The 24,601-nt window shown below is 35.3% G+C and overlaps 1 protein-coding gene across 1 annotated transcript in view; it reads left to right on the plus strand.

Annotated features, from left to right (window-relative positions):
* LOC150094892 (small subunit processome component 20 homolog) overlaps positions 1–24,601 on the plus strand; it is a 468,852-nt gene that overhangs the window by 197,319 nt on the left and 246,932 nt on the right. The window contains exons 23-25 of the mRNA XM_090410975.1: positions 13,857–13,934; positions 17,252–17,331; positions 20,397–20,638. Of these exons, the coding sequence (XP_090267101.1) occupies positions 13,857–13,934; positions 17,252–17,331; positions 20,397–20,638 (400 nt within the window). The remainder of the gene's footprint in view (positions 1–13,856; positions 13,935–17,251; positions 17,332–20,396; positions 20,639–24,601) is intronic.

Raw genomic sequence — 24,601 nt, forward strand, 5'->3', positions numbered from 1 at the left:
ATCTCTCTTAGAAAACGTTTTCCCCTCTGACATCTTAGATCTCTTTTCCATTGCCATCAACTCTGGGTATTTCTCTTGGAATAACAAAATCTACAAGCAGATAGAAGGAACCGCCATGGGTTCCCCCCTTGCCAATTTCTATATGGAAGATTTCGAAAAACGAGCCATAGACTCAGCCCCACTCAAACCTTCTATCTGGCTAAGGTATGTAGATGATGTGTTCTCCATTTGGCCTCATGGCCCAGACACGTTAGACTCCTTCCTCTGTCATCTCAATAGCCTACATCCAAGAATCCAGTTTACTATGGAAAAGGAAAAGAACAATTGTTCACCCTTCCTAGACACCTTAGTCACGCACCTGCCCAATGATACACTTGCCTTCACGTTATACAGAAAACCCACACACACAGGCAGATACATTCACAAACTCTCCCACCACCACCCCTCACAACAATATGGCATCATTAAAACCCTTACCAAGAGCGCCCACAATCTTTGTTCCAGTGGAACCGCCCTCACTACTGAGCTTAACCACATACACAGAACTTTCCTCTCCAGTGGCTACAGTGAACACAGTATCAAAAAAATAATCAATTCCTCCCCCATTCCCCGTCCCTCTCGTCAACAAGAACTTAAAAATGCCATCACCATACCCTACATCCGAGGCACTTCGGAAAAAATAGCCGATACTAAAAAAGTATAACCTACACACAGCATATAAGCCCTACCGCAAACTTGCTACCCTTATCCGTTCGACGAAAGATCAGCTCCCCCTCTCTCTCTCTGCCTGGAGTTTACAAAGTACCCTGTTCCTGTAAGCTTGTGTACTTTGGACAGACAGGCAGATCAGCATCCATCTGCCTGGAGGAACACAAGTCGTATATCGTTAAACACAACTATGGCCATTCAGGCTTGGCTGACCATGTTTTGGACACCACCCACAGAGTATCATGGAAGAAAACCACCATGCTCCACCACAGCAAATTCAAGAAAGAGAGACTTTTCTTAGAAGCAGCAGCAGCTCTCAGAAACCAACCAAATCTTAACAAATACGGTTGCATTAAGCTTCCGAAGATTTGGGAAACACTCATCACCAGAGGTCACACCTTACATTCCAGGCCACCTACTACCACCCTTAGAAGGCGCTAACAATACTAACTTAGAAGGCGCTTACAATACTAAGCCCAACGTGGTTGGGCTTAGTATTGTAAGTTTTTGTGTGCATGTTACATTAATTGTTTTTGTAATCCCCGTAGATGTCCTAGTGACTAGGACGAAATATAGGAGTATTAAATTCTAATTTAATTCTTTCTGAGTGTTGTAAAAAATCCATTAAACCTCCAACATAATGACCTCACAGCACTTAAGCCTCTACACAACAAGAAAACAATGATGATAACAATGTTCCATGTAGCGATGAGTTTGAGTCTATCTGGTGTGAAGTGGAGGTTAACAGAATGAAATATTTGGTGGGGTGTTGCTACAGACCTGTCAGCTCAGTTGTAGGGGACGAAGAAATGCATCGCCAATTTAGCCTTATGGGTACCAAGCGAATGATCATTATGAGTGACTTTAATTTTCCAAACATCGATTGGGTAGAAGAGAAATCTCATGATAAGAAAGAACGAGAATTTATTGAATTGTTGTGAGATAACTTTCTCAAGCAGCATATGAAAGAAGGAATTCGAGGTCAAAGAGTGATTTGCTCATAACGTCAGAAGGGATCTCTGTCAAGAATATGGCTATTTTACCACCAATTGGTGACAGTGATCATGCTTTTCTTTCTTAGTATGTATCTACTTGTATTGAAGCTCTGATTAAAACAGGCTATATGCTGAACTACAAAGCTGGAAATTATGATCAACTAAGAAAAATACTATCTTTGGTCTAATGGTATCAGTTACTGAATGAAAAAAATGTCAGCAATGCACTTTAAAAAGTGCTTGAATGAGGCACTATCTCGATGTATCCCTAGTGTTCGAAGAATAAATAGGTTGGGAGTGAAATGGATGTGCAGCCTTATTAAGCAAGAGATCCACAAGAAGAAGATGATGTGGAAAGAATATTGTGAGAATAAGAGTGAGAGGAGTTATGAAATATATAAAGCTCAGGCCAGAAAAGTAACGAGTATTGTGAGAAAAGCTAAAACGGAATATGAAAAGAAATTGGCTATGCAAGCTAAAGGCAATCCAAAAGAATTTTATTGTTATGCTACAAGCAAAAGAAAGAATGAATGTGGAAGAATAACTTTATTGAATGCAGATGGTACACGAGTGTCAGGAGCTAAGGAGATTGTTCGGTTAATGAGTGCTCACTTTGCTAAGATATATCAACCAGGTGTGTGTAGCATGGTATACAGTGCTACTGCTACATTGGATGAGTGATAAATGCACGTAAACACAAGAAAGATATGGAATCTTTCTTGTGTTTACGTGCATTTATCATTCAGTCTTATGTCACAAGTATCCTTAAAACACATTGGATGAAGAGTTAGAGGTTCGTGAAAATGAGTTTGAAGAGCTCTTGCATAACCTGGATAAGAATTTGTCAATAGGGACAGATGGAATATCAGCCCGTTTGCTGATAGAATATCAGCAAACGGGCTAAAGGAATGTTCAACTGAATTGGTGCCTTTCACACATTTGTATAACTTGAGTCTCAGCTCAGGAATGGAAGAAATGTATGATACTTCCATTGCACGAGGGTGGTGCAAAAACTGATGTGTCTAACTACTGACCTATTAGTATCTCTGGTGTGGTAGGGTAGTGAAGATTTTAGAGAAGTTGGTAAGAACTCGCATACAGAAATGAGTAGACAAGCATTGTGTACTCTGCGGGGAACAGCATGGGTTTACTAAAGGAAGGTCATGTTTTAGCAATTTGCTCATATTTTATAACAATGTTACGGCTGAGTTGGATAAAGGGAACGGATACGCTATGATAATGTTAGGTTTTTTTAAGGCATTTGATAGGATACCAAATGATAGGCTGTTGCGTAAGCTGGAGAATATGGGATTGGAATTAATCTGTTGACTTGGATCAGGGGTTGGTTGACAGATAGATATCAAAAAGTGGTATACAGTGGGTGTGAACCTGCGAGATTTAATATGCAATTGCTTGCCAATGATGCAAAGATAGGCAGGGCATTCAGGGTTGCTACTGATATTCAGCAATTACAAAAAAAAGATTTGAATAGACTGGAAATCTGGGCAAACAGAAATGGCTGTCAGTTTAATGTTAGTAAGTGTAAAGTTATGCACTTTGGCATGATTAGAGTTCCAGCGGCATATTATATTAGCGGGGTTATGTTACAAGAAACTGAAGAGGCACGGGATCTTGGTATATTGGTGGATAAGAATTTAAAGTTCAAAGGTCACGTAGCAAAAGTTGCAAATATAACTCAGAGGATAATTGCTATGTTGAAGAGAACCTTGACATGTAAAGATAAGGAAGTAATTTTGCCTCTTTATAAGGCTTTGATAAGACCACACCTGGATTACTGTGTGCAGATTTGGTCTTCCGGGTTCCAAGGGGATAAAGAAGCTGTGGAAAGGGTGCAAAGAAGAGTTACAAAGATTATATCCGAATTATGGGATTTAGAGTATGCAGATTGCAGACTTTAGTTAGCAGGAGAAAGAGGGGTGATATGATAGAGGTCTATAAATTTTTGAATGGGTGTTATAGCATTTCAACTGATGAAATTTTTTATTATATGGAAGGCCGAGAGAGAAAACTACTTGAGTTGGGGCATCCATGGAAGTTAAGGTTGTTCTCAGTCAAGAAAGAGCAAGAAAGTAAGAGCTGGGGTTTTTCTCCCAGAGAGCAGTGAGTAAGTGAGTGGAATAATTTGCCCTTAGGGGTAGTGATTGCATCTAGTGTAAATGAATTTAAGGGAAGGTATGATAGCTGGGTTGAGTAATTTACAGCTTCCCCCAATGAGTCCTTGACTTCCTGGAGGTCTCAGATAATAATAATAATAATAATAATAATAATAATAATATTTCCACATACAAGTATCCAAAAGGTGACACACATTATTACTAAAATACTCTTGGTTAGAGATAGATGTTGAAAGTTTTTTGCCTGGTTATACTATAAAATAAAGATGCCAAGAAATTATATTCTTGGTTTCATCGTTTATTTAGACCAATAATTTAATTTCTTGTGTTCTTTATTTTATAAGGTGCTATCTTACTAAATAATAAGTATAGGATGTTATATTCAGGAAATAATGATCAAAAAAGGAAGGAGTGGTGATATAGCATTCAATACAGAAGTTGAAGGCAGTTTCAAGTAAAGTTACGTGGGCAAACTTCAAAATGGAGAAATGAACAATGAAACTTATTTTTGTCTATGGTTCCACAGAATGCTCTCCAATGGAAGAAGTAGAATAAATTTTCAAGTCATTAGAGCACACAGCAGAAAAAAAAAGGAAAAAGTGGTACCTGTTGGAGATATAAACAGCATTGTAGGAAGTGATGTAATGATGTAATTTGATGTAATTTTTTCATGTAGTACTGTCATATCCTGTACACCCCTTGAGGGTACATGGCAGGAATTTGATGATGATGATGATGATGATTGTAGGAAGTGAATCCCACCAGCCATATTGAAATGTTTTGAGAAAATTTGGAAAACATTGCAAAACTAATAATAATAGTAAGTATTTGCTGAATTTCTGCTCAGCATATGGATTGCTAACATACCGTGTTTCAACATAAAGAAGAGTACAAGTTTATGTGGAGAAAGACCCAAGAAATAAGAAGTCTTATTGATTTATTGTTGATAGTGATATCTTAATGATGGTTCAGGATATGAGAGTGCAGCGCATTAAAAAAAAAAAATAGCCAATTAAAAAAACAGTATATAAAAAGTTTTAAAAATAATTAAATTTTAACAGCTTTTTACAGGTAAACTCTAGCTCCAATTATACAGCTGTAGACTCAACTATGGAAACATTATTGAAGAAAGAATGAAACAGTTCGAAAAGAAGAACTATAGCTATATATATTGAAGAAAACATGGATTTTCAGCTAGTGAGGCATGTGGTGAAGTAGTCTGCAAAGATAGGAGAATAAGAAAGCCATGGTGGACACAAGAAGTTAAAGAAGGCATACCAAAAGTTCCTAGCAAATAAGTTGGTAGATGTCCTAAAAGAATACAGAGAAAAACGTAAGAGAGCTAAGTTGTATGTGAAAATAGCTAAACAAAAGTCATGGAAAGACTTTGGTAAGAGTATGGAAAATAAATATCAGAAAGATTCTTTAGGCTATTGAAGAAACTTCGAAATGAAGGAAAGAGAGTTCTGTAAAAGGAATCAAAGATGATAAAGATGACATGAAAAAATTGAAGATAAAGATATTTAAGATGTCTAGAGTAATTAATGTGAAATACTTTTAAACGAACCAAGCAATGATAGAACCCTAGAAATTTTTCAAGAGCAATGCAAAGAGGAGTACAAATCATTACTTGAGGTAGAATTGGGTATAAAACTTTTGCAGGGACTACACTCCATAATTCAGAAGGTTGAATTCCCAATGATTAGAGTAGAGCTCTCATAGTACCCATCTATAAAAAAGGGAATAAAACTGAATGTAAGAATTACAGAGGAATTTTTCTACTAAGTGTTCCAGGTAGATTTGGAAAAGGCATACAGCAAGGGTGCCCAGAGAAAACCTTTTCAAAACACTAAAATTGTACGGGATGAATGGAACATTATGCAGAGCAATACATGAAGATGATTCGATGTGAAATCAGTCATAAGACAAGGATGCACATTATCTCTACTCTTAGTCATCATCTATATGGATCACATTATGAAATAAAGTAGCATTAGGCCTGATATTAGATTGAAGATGTTGTCAAACTTAGCTCTTTGTTTTATGCAGATAATGTATTCTTAAACACATCTAGTGCAAATCTCCAGGATTCATTAACTAAATTGAATAACAGCTGTAACAAATTTGGCATGAAAATCGGAAATTAAAAGAGTAAAACTATGAAAGACAGAAACATAGAAAACTTTAGCTGCATTCTGAATGGAGAGCTTGTAGAACAAGTAAAATATTTCAGCTATTTAAACAGTTTTCAGTGAAGATGTTAAATCTAGAAATAGGCAATGGAATAAGCAAAACTGGTATGGTGGGGGAGGCACTTGAATAAATTTATATGGATTAAGAGAAATTAGCCAAAACACTAAACTACTAGCAGTATACAAGACAGTGTTGAAACCAGTTTTACTTTATGGATCTGAGAATTGGGTTGTCAAACTTAAAGCACTTGATCAAAGATCAGAACTACAGATATGAGGATTCTGAGAAAAATTAGGGGAGTGAACAGATGGCATCAATGGCAGAATCATATTAGAAATGAACTTGGCATTTTAGCATTCAGGAATATGTAAGCAGAGCTAATCTAAGGTGGTATGATCCCTTAAACAGAATGAGAAAGGAAAGGTTAGCAAAACAGGTGTTTGATGTCAAGAAGGCAGGAAAGCGATTCAGAGAAAGATCAAGGTCAAGGTGGATTTATTCACTCTTAAGTGTCTTAGAAGAATGAAATGTTAGTTATGACAATATTGGAGTGCTTATAAGTAATAGACTAATTTGGAGGAAAATTGTTGATTGGAGATGAATAATAATGCAAACTTAATCATGTAGTACTGTAATTGAGCCTGATGAACACCTTTTGAAAGTGCATATCAGGAATTTGATGATGATGACTTATTATTTCAGAATAGTGCATATGTATTTATTGTAATGGATTCTAATTATCAGGTGTGCATGGTATCACTCAGAAGGATTAGTGTATGTCCCTTGTTTCATAAAAGCCTTGTGTTTGATTCCTATTCAAGATAAGCATTAAACATTTATATGCACTTTTCAAATCAAGTGAAAATAAGTTTGGTCTCATGGAAGTGTCAAGTTTTGTCCTACTCAAAAATTCAGTTTTTATTTTTGCAGAACAGGTACACTGGTTTAAAAAAAATAAGCGTTAATAAAGGCATCAAGCTCTTGTCTTTGTATTCTGTCAAAAGCCTTAGCAAAATCCAAAAGTATCATGGTGTATCCATTCCCCTTGTCTAGTTCAATGGTAACATTGTCATGGAATGTGAACAAGTTGCTAAAACATGACCTTCCCCTAGTAAACCCATGTTGTTTATTGCAAAGTAGAGATTCACTGTCAACCCATTTCTGAATGCGGGCCCTAACTAATTTTTCTAAAATCTTCACCACCACTCCTGAGATACTAATTGGTCGATAGTTTCATACATCGGTCTTTGCACCACCCTTATGCAATGACATTACCATACATTCCTGCAGAATCTTCCCTGTTCTGAGACTCATATTAAACATCCTGGTCAAAGGAATGATCAATTCAGCTGAACACTCTTTTAGCACACATGCTGATATTCCATCAGTCCCTATTGCTGAATTCTTATTCAGTTTGTGCAACAGCTCTAATACCTCGGCCTCACACACCTGCATTTCTTCATCTAGTGAAGAGGTAAAAGTGAGCTCAATGTTGCGTTCACTAGGTTGATAGCTTTTAACGAAATGGGCACTCATTAATTGAACAACCTCTTCTGCATCAGTAACCCTCACTCCATCTGGATTTAGAAGAGTTATTCTTTCATATTCATTCTTTCTTTTACTTATAGCATATCGATAGAATTCTTGTCGGTTGTCTTTCGCACGCAGAACCAGTTTCTTTTCATAATCAGACTTTGCTTTCCGTACAACAGTTGTGACTATTCTAGCCTGCTGCTTATAACGTTCATAACAGACATCATCCTTATGCAAACAGTATTCCTTCCACATCGTCCTTTTCTTACGAATCTCTTGCTTAATAAGATTACACATCCATTTGACTCCTACTCTATTCTTCGAACTCTCAGGACACATTCTGATATCGCATCATTTAAATATTGTTTAAATGCTTTCTATACACTGTTGATATCCTTTCCTTTCCATCCAGTAACCGATCCCATTCCACCGAACTCAGTATACTCCTCAGTTGGTCATAATTTCCTGCTTTGTAGTTCAACATGTAACCTTTTCTGAATGGAACATTCATAAACTTAGTCACTTCCCAAGTGAGTACCGCATGATCACTGTCGCCAACTGGAGGCAAAATAGTTATGTCTTTAACTGAAATGCCCTCTGACACTATAATCAAATCTAGCACTCTTTGACCTCGAGTTCCTTCTGTCACATGCTGCGTGAGGAAATTGTCCCGCAACAGCTCAATAAATGCATTTTCATTCTTCTCATGAGATTCTACTGCTACCCAATCAATATTTGTATAATTAAAGTTTCCCATTATGATTACTCTTTTCACGCTCACCTTTTCTATTTGGTGATGCATTTCTTCATCACCAGCAACCAATCCACCAGGTCTGTAACAACACCCCACTGTGTAATTTGTCTTATTAGATTTGACCTCACACCAGATGGCTTCAAACTCATTGCCACGTGAAATATTGTTAGTAGTATTGCTACATTCATAGGTCTCAACTCTAACTGGATTTAAGTCATCCAATATCATTAGCAGCACGCCCCCTCCTCTCCTATCTACTCTATCCTTCCTAAAAATACTGTACCCATGACACTCGATACCAGTTAATAGGTCTGATTCTGATAGCCAGGTCTCATTAATTCCTACAATTTGAGGTTGCAACATATTGACTAAGGCAATAAACTCTACCCCTTTGTTTCTGATACTCCTAGCATTCCTGTACAGACATAATCTACCTTCATGTTCTTTAGTATACCCTTGTTGCAGTCTGCCCGACCCAATTGGACACGTTGCAGATCACTATTCTTCTCTTAAATGTTGAGTTTAAGATATATAGTCTCTCAGTACAGACTATGTATCTTAAACCCAACAGTTCACAGTAAACTTTACAGAAGCCTGTCAATTAGTTGTACATAAGTAAATCTACTCTAATGAATTGTTACTCCTTTTATCAACTTACAGCAATGGTGTTTTCAGGTATTTTGCAAAAGGCATATGCACCTATTAAATTCTTTTTTTGTCTGACTGCTTCTCCACATATTCTGGACTTTTGATGGATGGATTTTATTGAAATTGGGTATTTGGAATCCTTACAAAATTTGTTTAATCAACACAATATTTTTGTTTTTCTCAGCCCGTTTACGTGTGATTCACTTTGGATTTCATTTCTGTCATTATTGGTAAAATGATTTAAATTGATATTACTAATTACACATTGGCTGAATGGTATTTAGGATTATTAAAATTTGTTCTGCTCTTTTTAATTTTGTTTTCAACCATCCTATTTCTTGTAGCAAAATTAGGCAAAATAAAATTATATGTCTACAATACATAAGCCATAATTTATTTATGGCTTGTGTATTGTAGCTTACATAATATGTAAGCTACAATATTATTATAGTATTTAATATATAATTAAATATATATTAAATACTACATATTTAATATATATTTATTATTAAATATTTAATAATAATTAAATTATTCATCATCATCAATTTCCTGCCATGTACCCTCAAGGGGTGTACAGGATATGATAGTACTACATGAAAAAATTACATCATTACTAACTTCCTATCTACAATTTTCCTCCTAATCAGTCTGTTACTTGTCAAGACACCAACATTATCAGATCTTATATTTCTATCGTCTAAGGCACTTTGTACCGTATCAATCCACCTATATCTTTGTCTTCCTCTGAGTCGTTTTCCTGCCAACCTGGCAGAGAACACTTGTTTTGCTAATGCATTCCTGGATGCTAACAATGTCAAGTTCTTTCCTAATATTCTCGTTTTTAATATGATATTGCCATTGATGCCATTTGTTCATGCCTCTAATCTTTCTCAGTACTCTCATATCTGCTGCCTCTAGTCTTTGGTCAAGTGTTTCACTTCTGACCCAGCTCTCAGATCCATAAGTTAAAACTGGTTTGAACACTGTCTTGTATACAGCTAATTTAGTGTTGTGACTAATTTCTCTCTTATTCCATATGAATTTATTCAGTTGACTTCCCACGATACCAGCTTTGTTGATTCTGTTGTCTATTTCTATATTGAATTTACCATCTTCACTAAAAATTGTGCCTAAGTGGCTGAAATGTTTTACTTGTTCCACAGGTTCTCCATTCACAACACAGTTGACATTTTCAATGTTTCTGCCTATTTTCATTGTCTTTGTCTTTTTATTGCTGACCTTCATACCATATCTATTACAACAGTTATTCAATTTAGTCAGAGAATCTTCCAGACTTTTAGCGGATTTATTTAGAAGTATAACATCATCCGCTTAAAGCAAAGAGCTGACATTAACATCTCCAATTTTGATATCGTGTTTAATACCACTTTCGGTCATAATGTGATCCATATAGATAATGAATAACAGAGGGGATAATGTACATCCTTGTCTCACACCAGATTTAACATTAAACCATCTTCCTGTACTTCCTTCAATTCTAACTGCTAACTTACAACTCAAATAAAGACTAAGTATTGCTTGATATAATGCCCCATTGATACCATATAACTGTAGCGTACTGAATAGCTTCTCTCTTGGCACCTTGTCATATGCCTTTTCCAAATCGACAAAACTTAAATACAGATCTTTGTTATATTCCCATGCTTTCTCGACTATTTGTCGTAAAGTGAAGATCTGATCCCGACAGCCTCTATTTGGCCTGAATCCAGCTTGTTCTTCACCAAGCTTTTCTTCCACAATTCTTCTCAACCGTTTCTCAAGTATACTTGCATAGATCTTGCCAGGAACACTCAGTAGGGAAATACCTCTGTAATTCTCACATTCAGTTTTATTTCCCTTTTTATATATGGGTACTATGAGAGCTCTACTCCAATCATCGGGAATTCGTCCCTCTGTCCAGGCTTTCTGAACTATGCAGTGCAGCCACTGTAAGACTTTTATACCACCATACTTCAGCATTTCTGGTCGAATATCATCCACTCCTGCTGCCTTTCCACATTTTAAGCCATTGATGGCTTTTTCTACTTCAAATATGAATATGTATTCCTGACTGCATGTCTGTTCAGTGTTTTTTACCACTGTGCTGTCATCACTGCTTGTTTCATTTAGCAGTTTTTCAAAGTAATTACTCCATACTTCAAGGATATCCTTTTCTTCCTTTTTCATGGCACCTTTATCATCTCTAACTCCTTTTACAGCACTCTTTCCTCCATTCCTAAGCTTCTTCAACAACCTCCAGAATATTTTGCCACCTTCTTGATATTTATTTTCTATATTCTTGCCAAAGTCCTCCCATGACTTTTGTTTAGCTAGTTTTACACAGTGTTTAGCATTCTTGCATTTCTCTCTGTATTCTCTAAGAGCATAAGCTGACTTATTTGCCAGGAACTTTTGATATGCTTTCTTCTTTTCCTTCACTGCCTCTCTAACTTCCTGTGTCCACCATAGAGTTCTAATTTTTCTATCCTTGCAGACAACTTCACCACATGCCTCTCTAGCTGAGTCAATCAGGGCTTTCTTCAAGGCTTGCCACTGAATCTCCAAGGTCCGATTCCTGTTCTCAAACCCTTTCATTTTTTCTTCAATAATCTTTGTGTATTTTAGTCCACAGTTCACATCTGAGGCTACTCAAATTTTATTCGCTTTAAAACTTTCTTACATGTTATTCTTTTCAATATGAAATTCAATTTTATCCTGCTCAAGACTAAATAGTGATCACTTCCAATTTCAAATCCTCTGTACACTCTGGTGTCCTGCAACAAGGAGAAAACATCACTATCAACAATAACATAGTCAATGAGACTTTTCTTATTCCTAGTCTCTTCTCTCCATGTGAATTTGTGCACATTTTTATGTTGGAACATGGTGTTAGTAATAACCAGTCCATGTCCTGAGCAGAAATCCAACAGATATTTGCCATTATTATTAGCTTTGCTCTTTTCTCCAAATTTTCCCAAAATATTTTTGTATGTCTCACAATCATTTCCTGCTCTGCTATTTAGATCCCCAACAAGGACCAACTTTTCCTTTTTCATTGTGTCAGTTGCTTTTTCTAAAGCATCAAAAAATTCCTCCACTTCTACCTTAGTAGAACCTTCTTTGGGACCATAGGCACAAGTAAGTCTCATTGTCCAGTTCCCCATTCTCATATTTGCCCACATTACTCTACTTGAGACTGACTGCCATTCAAGAAGATTAGCCTCATATTTTGTGTTGAATACTATGGCTACTCCTTCTTTTCCTTGATTGTCATTGCCTGAATATAACATTTTGCACTTATTGCTCAGAAAGATCTCACCAGTTTTTGTCTTTTTCGTTTCAGTCACCCCTATTATGTCGATCTGGTACTTATCTAATTCCTCAGCTAGCTCCATTTCTTTGCCATTCAGGCTTCTTATGTTGATAGTACCGATCTTTAACTCTGGTGATGTTGAGTTGGGGTGTGTTTTCAGTTTGTTCCAGTAGCTGTCTTTTCGATGTTCACCCTGGTTCCCTGGCAAAAACAACGGGGGCCTTGTTTAACCGGGCGACCTCCCAGTTGGCATGAAATTTTGTCATGTTGTACCGTCATTTTTTATTTTGGTTTAACCAATAAGAATACAATTTGATCGGCTAAATCCCAAATTGCCAGTCATCCTCATTCGTTATCAAAGTAGATACCCAACAGGGTGCACCACGAGAAGGTGAGGATTGGACATTAGGTCAGAAGCCCTGGTTGGTTCTCCGCATTCCTTTAAAGGCTGTGTGGAGGTCTCCTCTCAGTTATACAGCTTTGACCCTTAAGCACCCCTTTGACCCTTAAATTATTAAATATTTTTATTAAATTATTAAATAAATATTTAAATTTAATAATATTAAATTTATATTTAATAATATTAATCATTAAATATAAGTTTAATAATTATTTACCCATACTGGTAGATTGTTTTTTTCTCATACATATAGTAGTACAATATGAACTGTGTATTTTATAAAATGTAAACTTTTTAAAGAAGATGGGTAAGAGTATTGTAATTATGCATACTACAAATCTTTCAGCTGCTGAAAGAGCTGTAGATGTATAATTCTATTTGGAATAGATATTACAATATCTGAACTCTTCAAGAAGAAAAAGAAAAGATTGGTTTTTATGTCTTTCCTTCTTCCAAGATTATTAATATTTTATTCCATATATAATCTTCAATCTTGGAAACAGTTCATCACTTCTGAAAGCAACTTGCATGTCAACTAGTTCTTATACCAAACTGAATTAATATTATCAGATAAGTTAGAAAGTATCCATTATATATTTATTTTCAGTTAGTCCCACTATTGAATGCATGAACCCTCACTATTATTTGGAAGTGTTTGACCTTGATTAATCAATTATCTTTCTAAATTTTGCTGATTACATGCACCAAGTGAGAATAGCATGCAGTGATTAGATTTTTGTGGGTTCAAGTTGTAACAGAAGTATAGTTAGAATTGGGATGACAGTTTCTGCTGAATACTAATGAAAGACCAATCAGAGTAGTGCATATCCACATCAGCATCTATGAGAACACATTATTCTCAGGAATAGGAGAATGATTATTTAAGTCAAACTACGAATTATTCATTTAAAAGATTATTATTTTGCTTGCAAGCAAGAATGAAGGGGGCACAGTGTATGTGGCTTACCATTCAGTAGTTTTTTCACCAGTATATCTGTATATTTCTTTGAAAATCTTCAGAAGTACAAGTTATTACAACTTACTTTTCCTGTTCTCTTCTCTCTTCAGTTCTATATGTTATATTTTTCAAAAATCTTTTTTGAAAAATATTTTGATATATTTTATTATGCTATGTGTTGTAAATGTGTGGTATTGATAAATCATAAATTTTTAGTTTTTTAGATCATTTGATCAGTACAGATTTACTCCTGAAGAAATTGATGCAATATTTGAAGCTGTTGTATGGCCATTGGTAAGTTTTTTATATAGTTATTTCATTTAATCCATATATGGGTGTGTTAAGGGTATAAAATATTCATTGCACAAGAAATGGTGACAAATTGTGTCTGTAACTTGAAATTTTTTTTTTTTTAGTATATATATATATATATATATATATATATATATATGAGCCCTGTACACATAACGTTCAAAACGTACAATACAAGATTGCCGTGTGGTCGAGTGCCAAGTGATTAAACAAAAAGAAGGAATCTAGTGATGTGCTTCTTGAACAGCTAGAAGTTTTGGGGAAAATGGTATGGGAAAGACTGTTCTAATGAACAGAGGTAAATAAAATGAGAAAGAAGAGTAGGAAGCTAATTCAGTAAGTTTAAAGCTGAACTGTGTATGAAGCTGATTTTGCATATTTAGAGGAAAGCGCTGAAGTGAAGCAGTGTCCATGAAAAAGTCTTTATACAGAAATCGGAGTATCTCTGAGAATGTGACTGGAGAGAATGTCTGAGAGAGAGAATATATTAATCTTGTCCTCTAATGGATTTTTGCACCACTTCAGATGTGAAAATAGCATGCTATGGATGGATGGATTTAGAATTTATATAGTGTTAGGAATTATACAGGTGAGAAGTAGCATCTTGAACAGAACACACCCAAGTTTTTTGGAGGTTGTGGTTTTATATTTATCCCAAAAAAGGCTAGAGGTGTGAGTCATCCCAAAGAAGAGAGAGAGATCTAATTTTGAATAGATCAGATCAGAATATTCTCGAAAGTAAGAAGGGATGAAGTGTAATCTTTCTTATAAGACTGAAATGTGACTGTGTTTTGATAGTACTGAAGTTCACTTCAATGAAGTGCATAATTTGTTGAATGAAGAAAAGAAATGGAGTGTGTTGTCATCAGTGACTGTGGATTGGATCTGTGGTTAATGAGAGGTCATTAATGTATAAGAGAAAGAGTAAGCAAAAAAGGGATGCTTTATTGCTAGAGAAATTTGATGAGAGGCAATTATCCACCATGCCACATTAATAACCAAAAAAGAAACTAATTCGGTTGCAACATACTTAACCCACTCAACTGCCCTCGGAACGTCAATAGTGACTAAACTCAAACTACTGTCTTCAGATCTTTCCATAGCTTGTGTCCAAAGGTGGCTAAGGTTTGTTAAGAGATCTCTTGTGTAATGTCAGAATTCATTTTGGTGTATTAATCAGTGAGCTTCCAGGTTATGAAAGAGTTTACTGTTAATGACCTTCATTGTTTGAGAGGAGAGGTAATGTGACAGTACATTGATGGCTGACTCTTATCTCTCTTTTTAGGCATGGGTTGGATATAGGCTTGCTTCTGTGCTGTTGGCTATATACCAGATGAATATGACACTTTGAGTAGGTGCATATCATCTATTAGAGGATGAGCATTAATTTTGGAACACATTTTGAGTTCATTTGGAGATGGGAATACCAACTAGACTAGGTGACATTAATATGCAGACTAATTAAAGCTTTTGATATCTTTCTGGCAAAAGATCAAAGGAAGCTTACATTGAACTGTTTGTGTTTTTGTGTTAGAGTGGGAGGTGATTTTTCTTGATCATCTAGGTGCCATCTGGATCTGAAAAGAAGCAAGAGCAGAGGATGTGCCAAATAGCTTATCAAGAGAGCCGAAAGGGTCAATTACTATTTCAGCAAAAAAGGAATGTTTTCTACAAAGCAGGAGAGATGCTTCTAAATAATAATTGCAAGATGTTATATTAAGAAAATTGTGATCAGGGAAAGGAATAGCTATAGTATTCAACACTAAAAGTGAAGATAATTTTGAATGGCAGGTAATGATATAGGCAAACTTCAAAACAGAGAATTGGCCAGTGAAGATATATTTATGGCTATGGTCCCATAGAAGGTTCTTTTAAGGCCGAAATGGGGAAATTTTTTTTTAGAATATACAGTATTACATGCAAGAGGAGAATTCAATTTCTGATGTCAGTCAAGTCCAAAGAAAATTAAATTACTATTAAAAAAATGAGTTATTTAACACAATTGTGAGGTAGGTATATTAAGCATGATAACTTCCCAAAATTGGGACGGTTTTAAGCAGCAAAATAAGAGCTTCAGCTTTCTGTATATAATCTTTTCAGTAGAACAAAGTTTTGATATACAACTTTTTTTTTTTTTTTTCCATTGAACTTTTCAGGACTGTCAGACTTGATTTATTAGACTCACAGAATAGAATGTCAGTGTGGTGCTCTTTGAAACCTGCATAAATTTAAATAGCAGTAACTGCTTAAAACTTTCTTGTTTTTTGGCTTATTATCTTGCTTAATACCCCTCACTATTGTGTTAAATGATTAATTAATTTTTAACACTAGTTTTAGTTAAATTTACTTTTTGCACTCTAATGACAGTATAGATTAAGTTTCCCCATTGCATGTAACATTGTATATATATTCTAACATGCACTCATTTTTTAAATTGTTATTCTATTTTCATTATTTTCTTCATTCTTTAAATATATTAATATTAAGAATGATAATGAAACATGACTGAAAATTTTTCATTCATTATTATTATTACTAAGAGAGACTTCCAAGGAATCAGGAACTCATTGAGGGAGGCCATACTATTTGTACCAGCTGTCATACTTGTTCTTGAATTCACTTGAATTCGATACTTGCACACACAACATCCAATGGCAGTCCATTCCAATCACGCACTACTCTATTTTCAATATTTTCTAGGGTTTTAACTGAAACTAAGTTATCTAGGGAGATTAATGTAACTGGGAGTTTTCTTCTTGGAACTCAGATTGTTGATCATATTTTTCATAGCACAGTTATAAAGATATCATGATATTTGTCCTTCATTTTGGGAAATTGGATTTGAATCTTATCTAGGATGTGAGGAACCTTCCAGTTGTAAGGCTATTAGTCAGTCTGATATGGAAATATCAGAGTTTTTAATCTTGCGAAATAGACATATAGGCCAGAGAACACATTTAGTTAACAGACTAGTATACTGACTTCACAACCTTGGTTGCTTCACTATAATTCTTACATTTGCCAATGAGCACATGTAATTAACAAGCATAATATACTAGCATCACGGTCTTAGTTGTTTCAGTCATAATTCCATCTATTACCATGCCAGTGAACATGCAACTGACTTCACTTGCATCATGGTCCATCCGCCCCATTGATATTTCTAAACTCACTTAAGCATATTGGAATTACAAATAGGCTTTATGTGATATAGATTATTTGTGCACAGAAGTTCTTATGGAAATTTTGTTTCAGATTTAATTTTTTTTTTATCTATACATATATTACTTTTTTTTTAGCTTCCTCGTCTAGAATTTGAAGCCTTGAATTATCCTCCTCCTTTATTAAAATTATTAGCTACGTGGAGTGAAACTTCCAGGTAAATATTTCATATATCTAAAAACTATGTGTTTAAGTTACATTTTAAATCTGGTTAATATAAGATTGACATTTTTTTTAATGAATATCTTGTAGTTTTTATTATTTTCTTGATGCTGGCATTTGTTTTGACATGCATATGTATGTGTTTATTGATACATTTGATAAAAATGTGTTAATTTATTGAGATATATACAATATATATATATATATATATATATATATACACAAACAAAAACAAAAAAAATTAGGGGCATGAACAGATGGCATCAATTGCAATATCATATTAAAAAGGAGGATGTTAGGCAAGAACTTGACGACATTGTCAGCATCCAGGAATGCATTAGCAGAGCTAATCTCAGGTGGTATGGTCACTTAAACAGAATGGAAGAGGAAAGATTAGCAAAACAAGTGTTCTCTGCCAGATTGGCAGGAAAAAGATCTAGAGGAAGACCAAGATATGGGTGGATTGATACAGTAAAAAGTGCCTTAAAAGAAGAAATACAAGATCTGATAATGTTGGAGTCTTGACAAGTAACTGACTGATTTGGAGGAAAATTGTAGATAGGAAGTTAATAACTTAACACGTATATAACCAACAGTAATAAACTTTAATGGATTAAAGGTACAAATATGTCATACTGAAAGTAACAGTACTAAAATAACAGTGTAGAACAAACAGTTAAAGGAATACAAAGTACAGAACAGTCGGTGGATTACCAATTAAAATTGTTGCAGCTTGCCAGAAAATTACTATTAATAAAATATTATTAAATAATTCTTAAAAACTATTTCATTGATGGTTGCATAAGATAAGAATCTCCCAAACTCTTGGGAGAGAGAGAGACAGTCATTTCAATTCAAATTCGGCCGATGTAAAAGGGCTTTGCAACTTTCTTTGAAAAGGCGTTCATATTTAAACTTGCACCTGTGGAGAAGACAAGCTTTATCCCACTGGATATTATGTTTAGTGTCATTACTATGTTGTGCTAGACTAGACTTATGAGGTTTCATGTATTCGATATAATACTGATGTTCCTTCATTCTTTTTTCCACAGAACTGCCTGTTTGTCCAAAGTTGATAAATTACATTCACACGGTATCTGGTAAACACCAGCTAATGGTAGAGGTGCCAATTTGTCTTTTGTAGATGGCAACGAGTGAGAAATTTTGTTGATAGGAAAATATGTGGGAATAAGATGATACTTCTTCAAAATTCTGCTAATAGGTTCTGAGATGCTTGAAATATAAGGGATTGGAACTCTGCGGTCTGTTGAAGAATCCTGAAGTGTTGGAATATAGGAGTCAATTATCTTCTGGATTTGATTAGGGTTGTAACCATTAGATTCTATTAAATTTTTTATAGTGAAAAGTTCATGTAAACTTAGGGGGTGGGGCACATTTTATGTGCTCTATTAATTAAAGATTTGATAACACTGATTTTTTGAGAGGTGTGATGAGCAGACTTTTGATGAATGTATCTGCCAGTAAAGGTAGATTTTTTGATAGACACTTGTTGATAAAGTACCATAGGATGTGCGTGTAAGGAGGATGTCCAAGAATGGTAAGCTACCAGCCTTTTCTTTTTCCATGGTAAACTGAATGCATGGGTGAAGGCTATTTATCTGTTGTATTAACGTGGTAAGTTCCTCCTCAGCATGTGGCCAAATAGCAAAGACATCATCGACATAACAAAACCAAAGAGAGGGTTGGGGATGAAAGAATGAGAACAAGGTGTCTTCTGGATGGTTCAAAAAATAGTTTACCAAAGGTGGAGACAGGGGCTGCCCATGGCAGTACCTTCAACTTGTTTGTAGATCTTGTTTTTCCAGCTGAAATATCCTGAGTGTATAACAAATCCAAAAATCTTTGCAATCTCATCATATCTCTCAAAATATCGGTGTTATCAAATTTTTAATTAATAGAGCACATAAAGTGTGCTCCTCCCTCTTAAGCTTACAACATGAACTTTTCACTATAAAAAAGTTAATAGAATCTAATGGTTACAACCCTAATCAAATCCAGCAGATAATTGACTCCTATGTTCCAACACTTCAGGATTCTTCAACAGACCGCAGAGTTCCAATTCCTTATATTTCAAGCATCTCAGAACCTATTGGCAGAATTTTGAAGAAGTATCATCTTATTCCCACATATTTTCCTATCAACAAAGTTTCTCACTCATTGCCATCTACAAAAGACAAATTGGCACCTCTATCATTAGCTGGTGTTTACCAGATACAGTGTGAATATAATTTATCATATTTTGAACAAACAGGCCGTTCTGTGGAAAAAGGAATGAAGGAACATAAGTATTATATCGAATACATGAAACCTCATAAGTCTAGTCTAGCACAACATAGTATTGACACTAAACATAATATCCAGTGGGATAAAGCTTGTCTTTTCCACAGATGCAAGTTAAAATATGAACGCCTTTTCAAAGAAAGTTGCAAAGCCCTTTTACATCGGCTGAATTTGAGTCGAAATGACTGTCTCTCTCTCTCTCCCAAGAGTTTGGGAGATTCTTATCTTATGCAACCATCAATGAAATAGTTTTTAAGAATTATTTAATAATATTTTATTAATAGTAATTTTCTGGCACGCTGCAGCAATTTTAATTGGTAATCCACTGACTGTTCTGTACTTTGTGTTCCATTCCTTGAACTGTTTGTTCTACACTGATGATGTACTGTTATTTTCAGTACGAAATATTTGTACCTTTAATTCATTAAAGTTTATTACTGTTGATTATATATGTGTTAAGTTATTAATTTTAATTATGCCACAGGTACCTTTAAAGATTAGATAGGAAGTTAGTAATGATGTAATTCTTCATGCAGTACTATCATATCCTGTACACCCCTTCAGGGTACATGTCAGAAATTTGATGATGAACATGATTATAATGATGCACACACACACACACACACACACATACTGAATATATATTAGATATTAGTGTTGAGAGAGATTTGTTTATCATGTCTGATATTGCCGAATACATTATGATATGTTTGCTTTTTTTAATTTTTTTTCCTTCTTTCTCTCTACTCAATGAAATAGATATTTTATTCTGTTGTCGAAACATCATCCAGATGATCCTTCCTTGAATCCTTTATCCTGTTTGATGTCCTTATATACATCTAGCAAAGTAAAGCCAAAGGTAGTGGTTGTAATCTCAGAAATGCTGAATCAGCTTTTAACTCTTCAAGATTATACATGTAATGCTGCTGAAGATGATGCTCCTCCCTTGATTGTAAATAACTGTGTAGAGGTTGTGAATCATGGTTTTCAACATCTTGATGGTAAGTACTTATTCAGACAATATGTTATCAATGTAAGGCAAGGGAGAGTTATATTGTGATAATTTAAATTCCTCATTAAAGATAAACTTAAGTTCTTGTGATTAAACAAAGAATAATGGAAAGAAAGTACTCTTGTCCTCGTATACAAGAGTAAATGGGATGCACAAGACTGTAAGAATTACAGAGGAATAAAGTTGATGTCCCACACAATGAAAATCCTAGAGAGGGTTCTTGATGGAAGACTGAGGAAGGAGGTGGAGATTGCAAAGGAGCAATTTGGCTTCATGCCTGGTCGATTGACTACAGATGCTCTCTTTGGGTTACGGCAGATGATGGAAAAGTTTCAAGAGAAGTAATGGGAGCTACATCTGGTATTTATTGATCTGAAGAAAGCATGTGATAGAGTGCCAAGGCAAGAAGTCTGGGGGGATCTGAGAGAGAAATAGGTACCAGAGAAATATGTCAGGCTGGTGCAGGAGATGCACAGAAATGTGAAGACAAGAGTTTGGACCTGCCTGGGAGAAACAGAAAGTTTTCCAGTGACAGTTGGCTTGCATCAAGGGTCAGCATTAAGTCCTTTCCTGTTTAATATTGTGATGGAGGAGGTGAGAGAAGACGTGCCTTGAACTATGTTGTATGCAGATGACATTGTGCTGTGTGCAGAATCAAGAGAAGAAGTGGCAGCTAAACTGGAAAATACTGGAAGAGAGAAAGGTGTGAGACTGAGCAGAAGTAAGACAGTATATGTGTTGCAAAGTGGATGGCAGCCAGGAGACAGATCTGGAGCTGGAAGGAAATGTCATCGGGAAGGTCAGTGACTTTAGATACTTAGGTTCAACAATGAAAGAGGATGGTGAGGCCGAGAAGGAAGTGGGATGGAGGAACTGGAGAGAGAGAGAGAGAGATGGCTGGAGTGCTATGTGATAAGAGGGTGCCGATCACTCTAAAAGGCAAAATATACAGGACAGTAGTGAGACCAGCTATGATGTATGCTATGGAAACTGTGGCCCTGAGGAAAAATAACAGCAGCAGAATGGAGGTAGTGGAGATGAGAATGCTTAGGTGGATGTGCGATATGACCAGAAAGGAATGAGAAATGACTATGTAAGGGGAACAGTGAAAGTTACGAACTTAGGAGCAAAGATACGGGAGCCAAGGTTGAGATGGTTTCGTCATGTGACGAGGAGGGAGGAAGAGTATCTGAGAAGAAAGGTCATGCAGATGGATGTGCAGAGGAAGCGCGGACGGCCAAAGAAGAGATGGAGAGAGATGGTGGAGGATGACTTGAGGATGAAGAACTTGGATGCAACAACAGCCCAAGACAGGAAGTTGTGGAGGAGACTCACTACAAACAGCGACCCTACTTAAGTGGGAAAAGCTGCAGAAGAAGAAGAATCTCCGTCATTTTTCCCATCATCTTCATTTCTCTTTTATTTATAATTCTGACAAATTTGGAGGTTATTACACATGTGGTGTTTTGTTTTTGCCAAAAAATGAGTTGCATTGTTGATAACAGCATTCTTTTGCTATTTTGGAGCCCTTGTACAAATAATAAGTCTCAATGAGATATTTTAAATTAGTCAATTGTTAATTTTATAGTCATGAATGTTGTGGTGTATTTTTATTATAGAGGCATCTCTGTACAGCCTGAAAACTCATTATGCAAAGTTTTAGCTAAACATTAACATTTTTAGATTTTTAGATAAATACAGCAATCCCTCGATTAGTGCGCCTAATGCGTTCTTTAAATCAGGTGCATTAATCGAATATAATAACTTATGGGAAAATGTATAATTCGTTCCTCAGATTTCTTTTTTGACCCTTAATTTTTTTTTATAAAAGAATTAGGGTATGTCTCAGGGTCTAGTTAAAGGAAAACCATGAAGCTGAAAGGCAATAAAACATATTCAAAATGTAAATTTATTATTCTACTTCTTAACAAAGAATTGAACTAACGTAATTTGGCAGGCATTTTGTTTCTTTTTTTCATACAACCGACGGTATAGCCCTATTGCCTATTCTATTCTTCTGCAAATTTTACTGCTTCTCTCTTCATCAGGGTCAGCTTCTAAGCATTGCTGCTTAAAAACTTTGATTGTACGAAAAATATTTTCAAATTGTTTCTGTGAAATCTCTTTTGGCTGACTATCAGTGGTTAAATTTTCTTTATATTCTTCAGGATCTTCCCTCTGTGCATCTAAATTTAGCAGGTCGGAATCACTAAATTCTTCAGAATGAGATTTAATTAACTCTTGGACATTATCATTGAAGAGGAGAAAGAAATGAAGGACGTACAAATTGGTCGCCAACACGCGAAATCATGTGCTTTATAGATAAAATTTTCCAACTGTTATACAAGCAAAATAGTTACCACTTTAAAAACTACAATGATCATAAAAGAGAAGTTAATTTTCCGACATGTAATAATAAACAACTCATCCCAGAAGACAGATTGATTACCCTATTATTGGAATGGATTCTCCTTTTTGTGACATGAGCAGAAGTGTCAAAGGGTCTCGAATCTATGGGTGTACTATAGCAGACGACATAAATTTTGGCGGTAAAAATTTGGAACATAGTGTACATGTAAGTAGTGTAATATGCTATTAAAAATAATTTTGTAAAATGTTTTAAATAAGTAACTAAATTATTTCATTCTGGGGAGTGATTTTTTAAAATAGTTTGCCATAAAAATGTATAGATAGAAATTTTTAAAATCAGTAACATTTATTTTTAAGATATAGGCGCACTATTCGAATTTTAGAGGCACACTAATCGAATTTGGGTATCGAAAAAAAATGACTCACTAATTGGGGGTGCATTAATTGAGGGATTACTGTACCATTTTTAGATACCCTAATCAAAAAACAAGCAGATGGACATATTGACCAGATGGACAAAGCTACCGTAAACCAACCCATACTGGACGTTATCTTCACTTCTCGTCTACTTGCCACATTTCTCAAAAACTTAGCATTGTACACCATCATATCAGAAGAAAAAAGACTTCCAGTACGAAATAACTCATATATCACAGATCCTGGTAAACAATGGCTATCCAAGAAATTTAATTAAAAAGATTCTTTATAGCAACCCCACACAACAACAACAACAATCTGCTAAGACTCAATATAAATCCTTATTTGCCATCCCTTATGCAGGAACAGTCAAAAAAGATTGCCACACTCTTCAAACCTTTTGAAATTAGAGTAACTTTTAAACCGATCGAGGCGATCCAGAACACATTAAGGTCACCAAAAGACAGCAATTCCTTCTTCAAATACGCTGGAGTATACAACATCCCTTGCTCTTGTGATCTAAACTACATAGGTCAGACATCAAAAAGTCTTGAAATAAGAAAAAAGGAACACGTAGAAGATGTTAAAAACAACAAGAATAGATTGTTCTGGATTAGCTCTCCACTTCTCACTTCTTCAACACAAGCCACACCATTGAATGGGACAAAAGTTCCATGTGTTATCTAGAAGAAAATTTTTGGTGTCGCAATTTCAAAGAAGCTACAGTGGTTCTCCGTTCTGAAAGCAACCTAAACAGAAATCAAGGAATGATCCTGCCTGACATATGGAAAACCCTAATAAGATCGCTAAGCTTGCCAGAATTTAATATCACTGCAAACTACAGAGCATGCACACACAACAATTACTAATGAAACACATGCTCCATGCATATGATGTTACTCGTCTTTTTAATTTTTATTTATTTTATACATTTGTTCTATGTACTAGTGACTGAGTAATCTTTACCGTTTGTATACCCTGAAGAAGCCAAACAGCCCAGTTGATGAAACTTGTTGGCATAATTTATCATTAAATTTATTGGGCAAAAAAAAACTCAGTGTAATCTTATTCTAAAATTATCATATTGCCCCTTAAAGTTGCCCCACTGACAAAGCACTTGTAACTGCCTCTGGCAACACATTCCACTCTTATTCAACTTTTAAGG

This window comes from Typopeltis vanoorti, chromosome 21 (assembly GCF_054136105.1).
Source record: "Typopeltis vanoorti isolate ZY-2024b chromosome 21, IOZ_Tvanoo_1.0, whole genome shotgun sequence".
Classification (NCBI taxonomy): domain Eukaryota; kingdom Metazoa; phylum Arthropoda; class Arachnida; order Uropygi; family Thelyphonidae; genus Typopeltis; species Typopeltis vanoorti.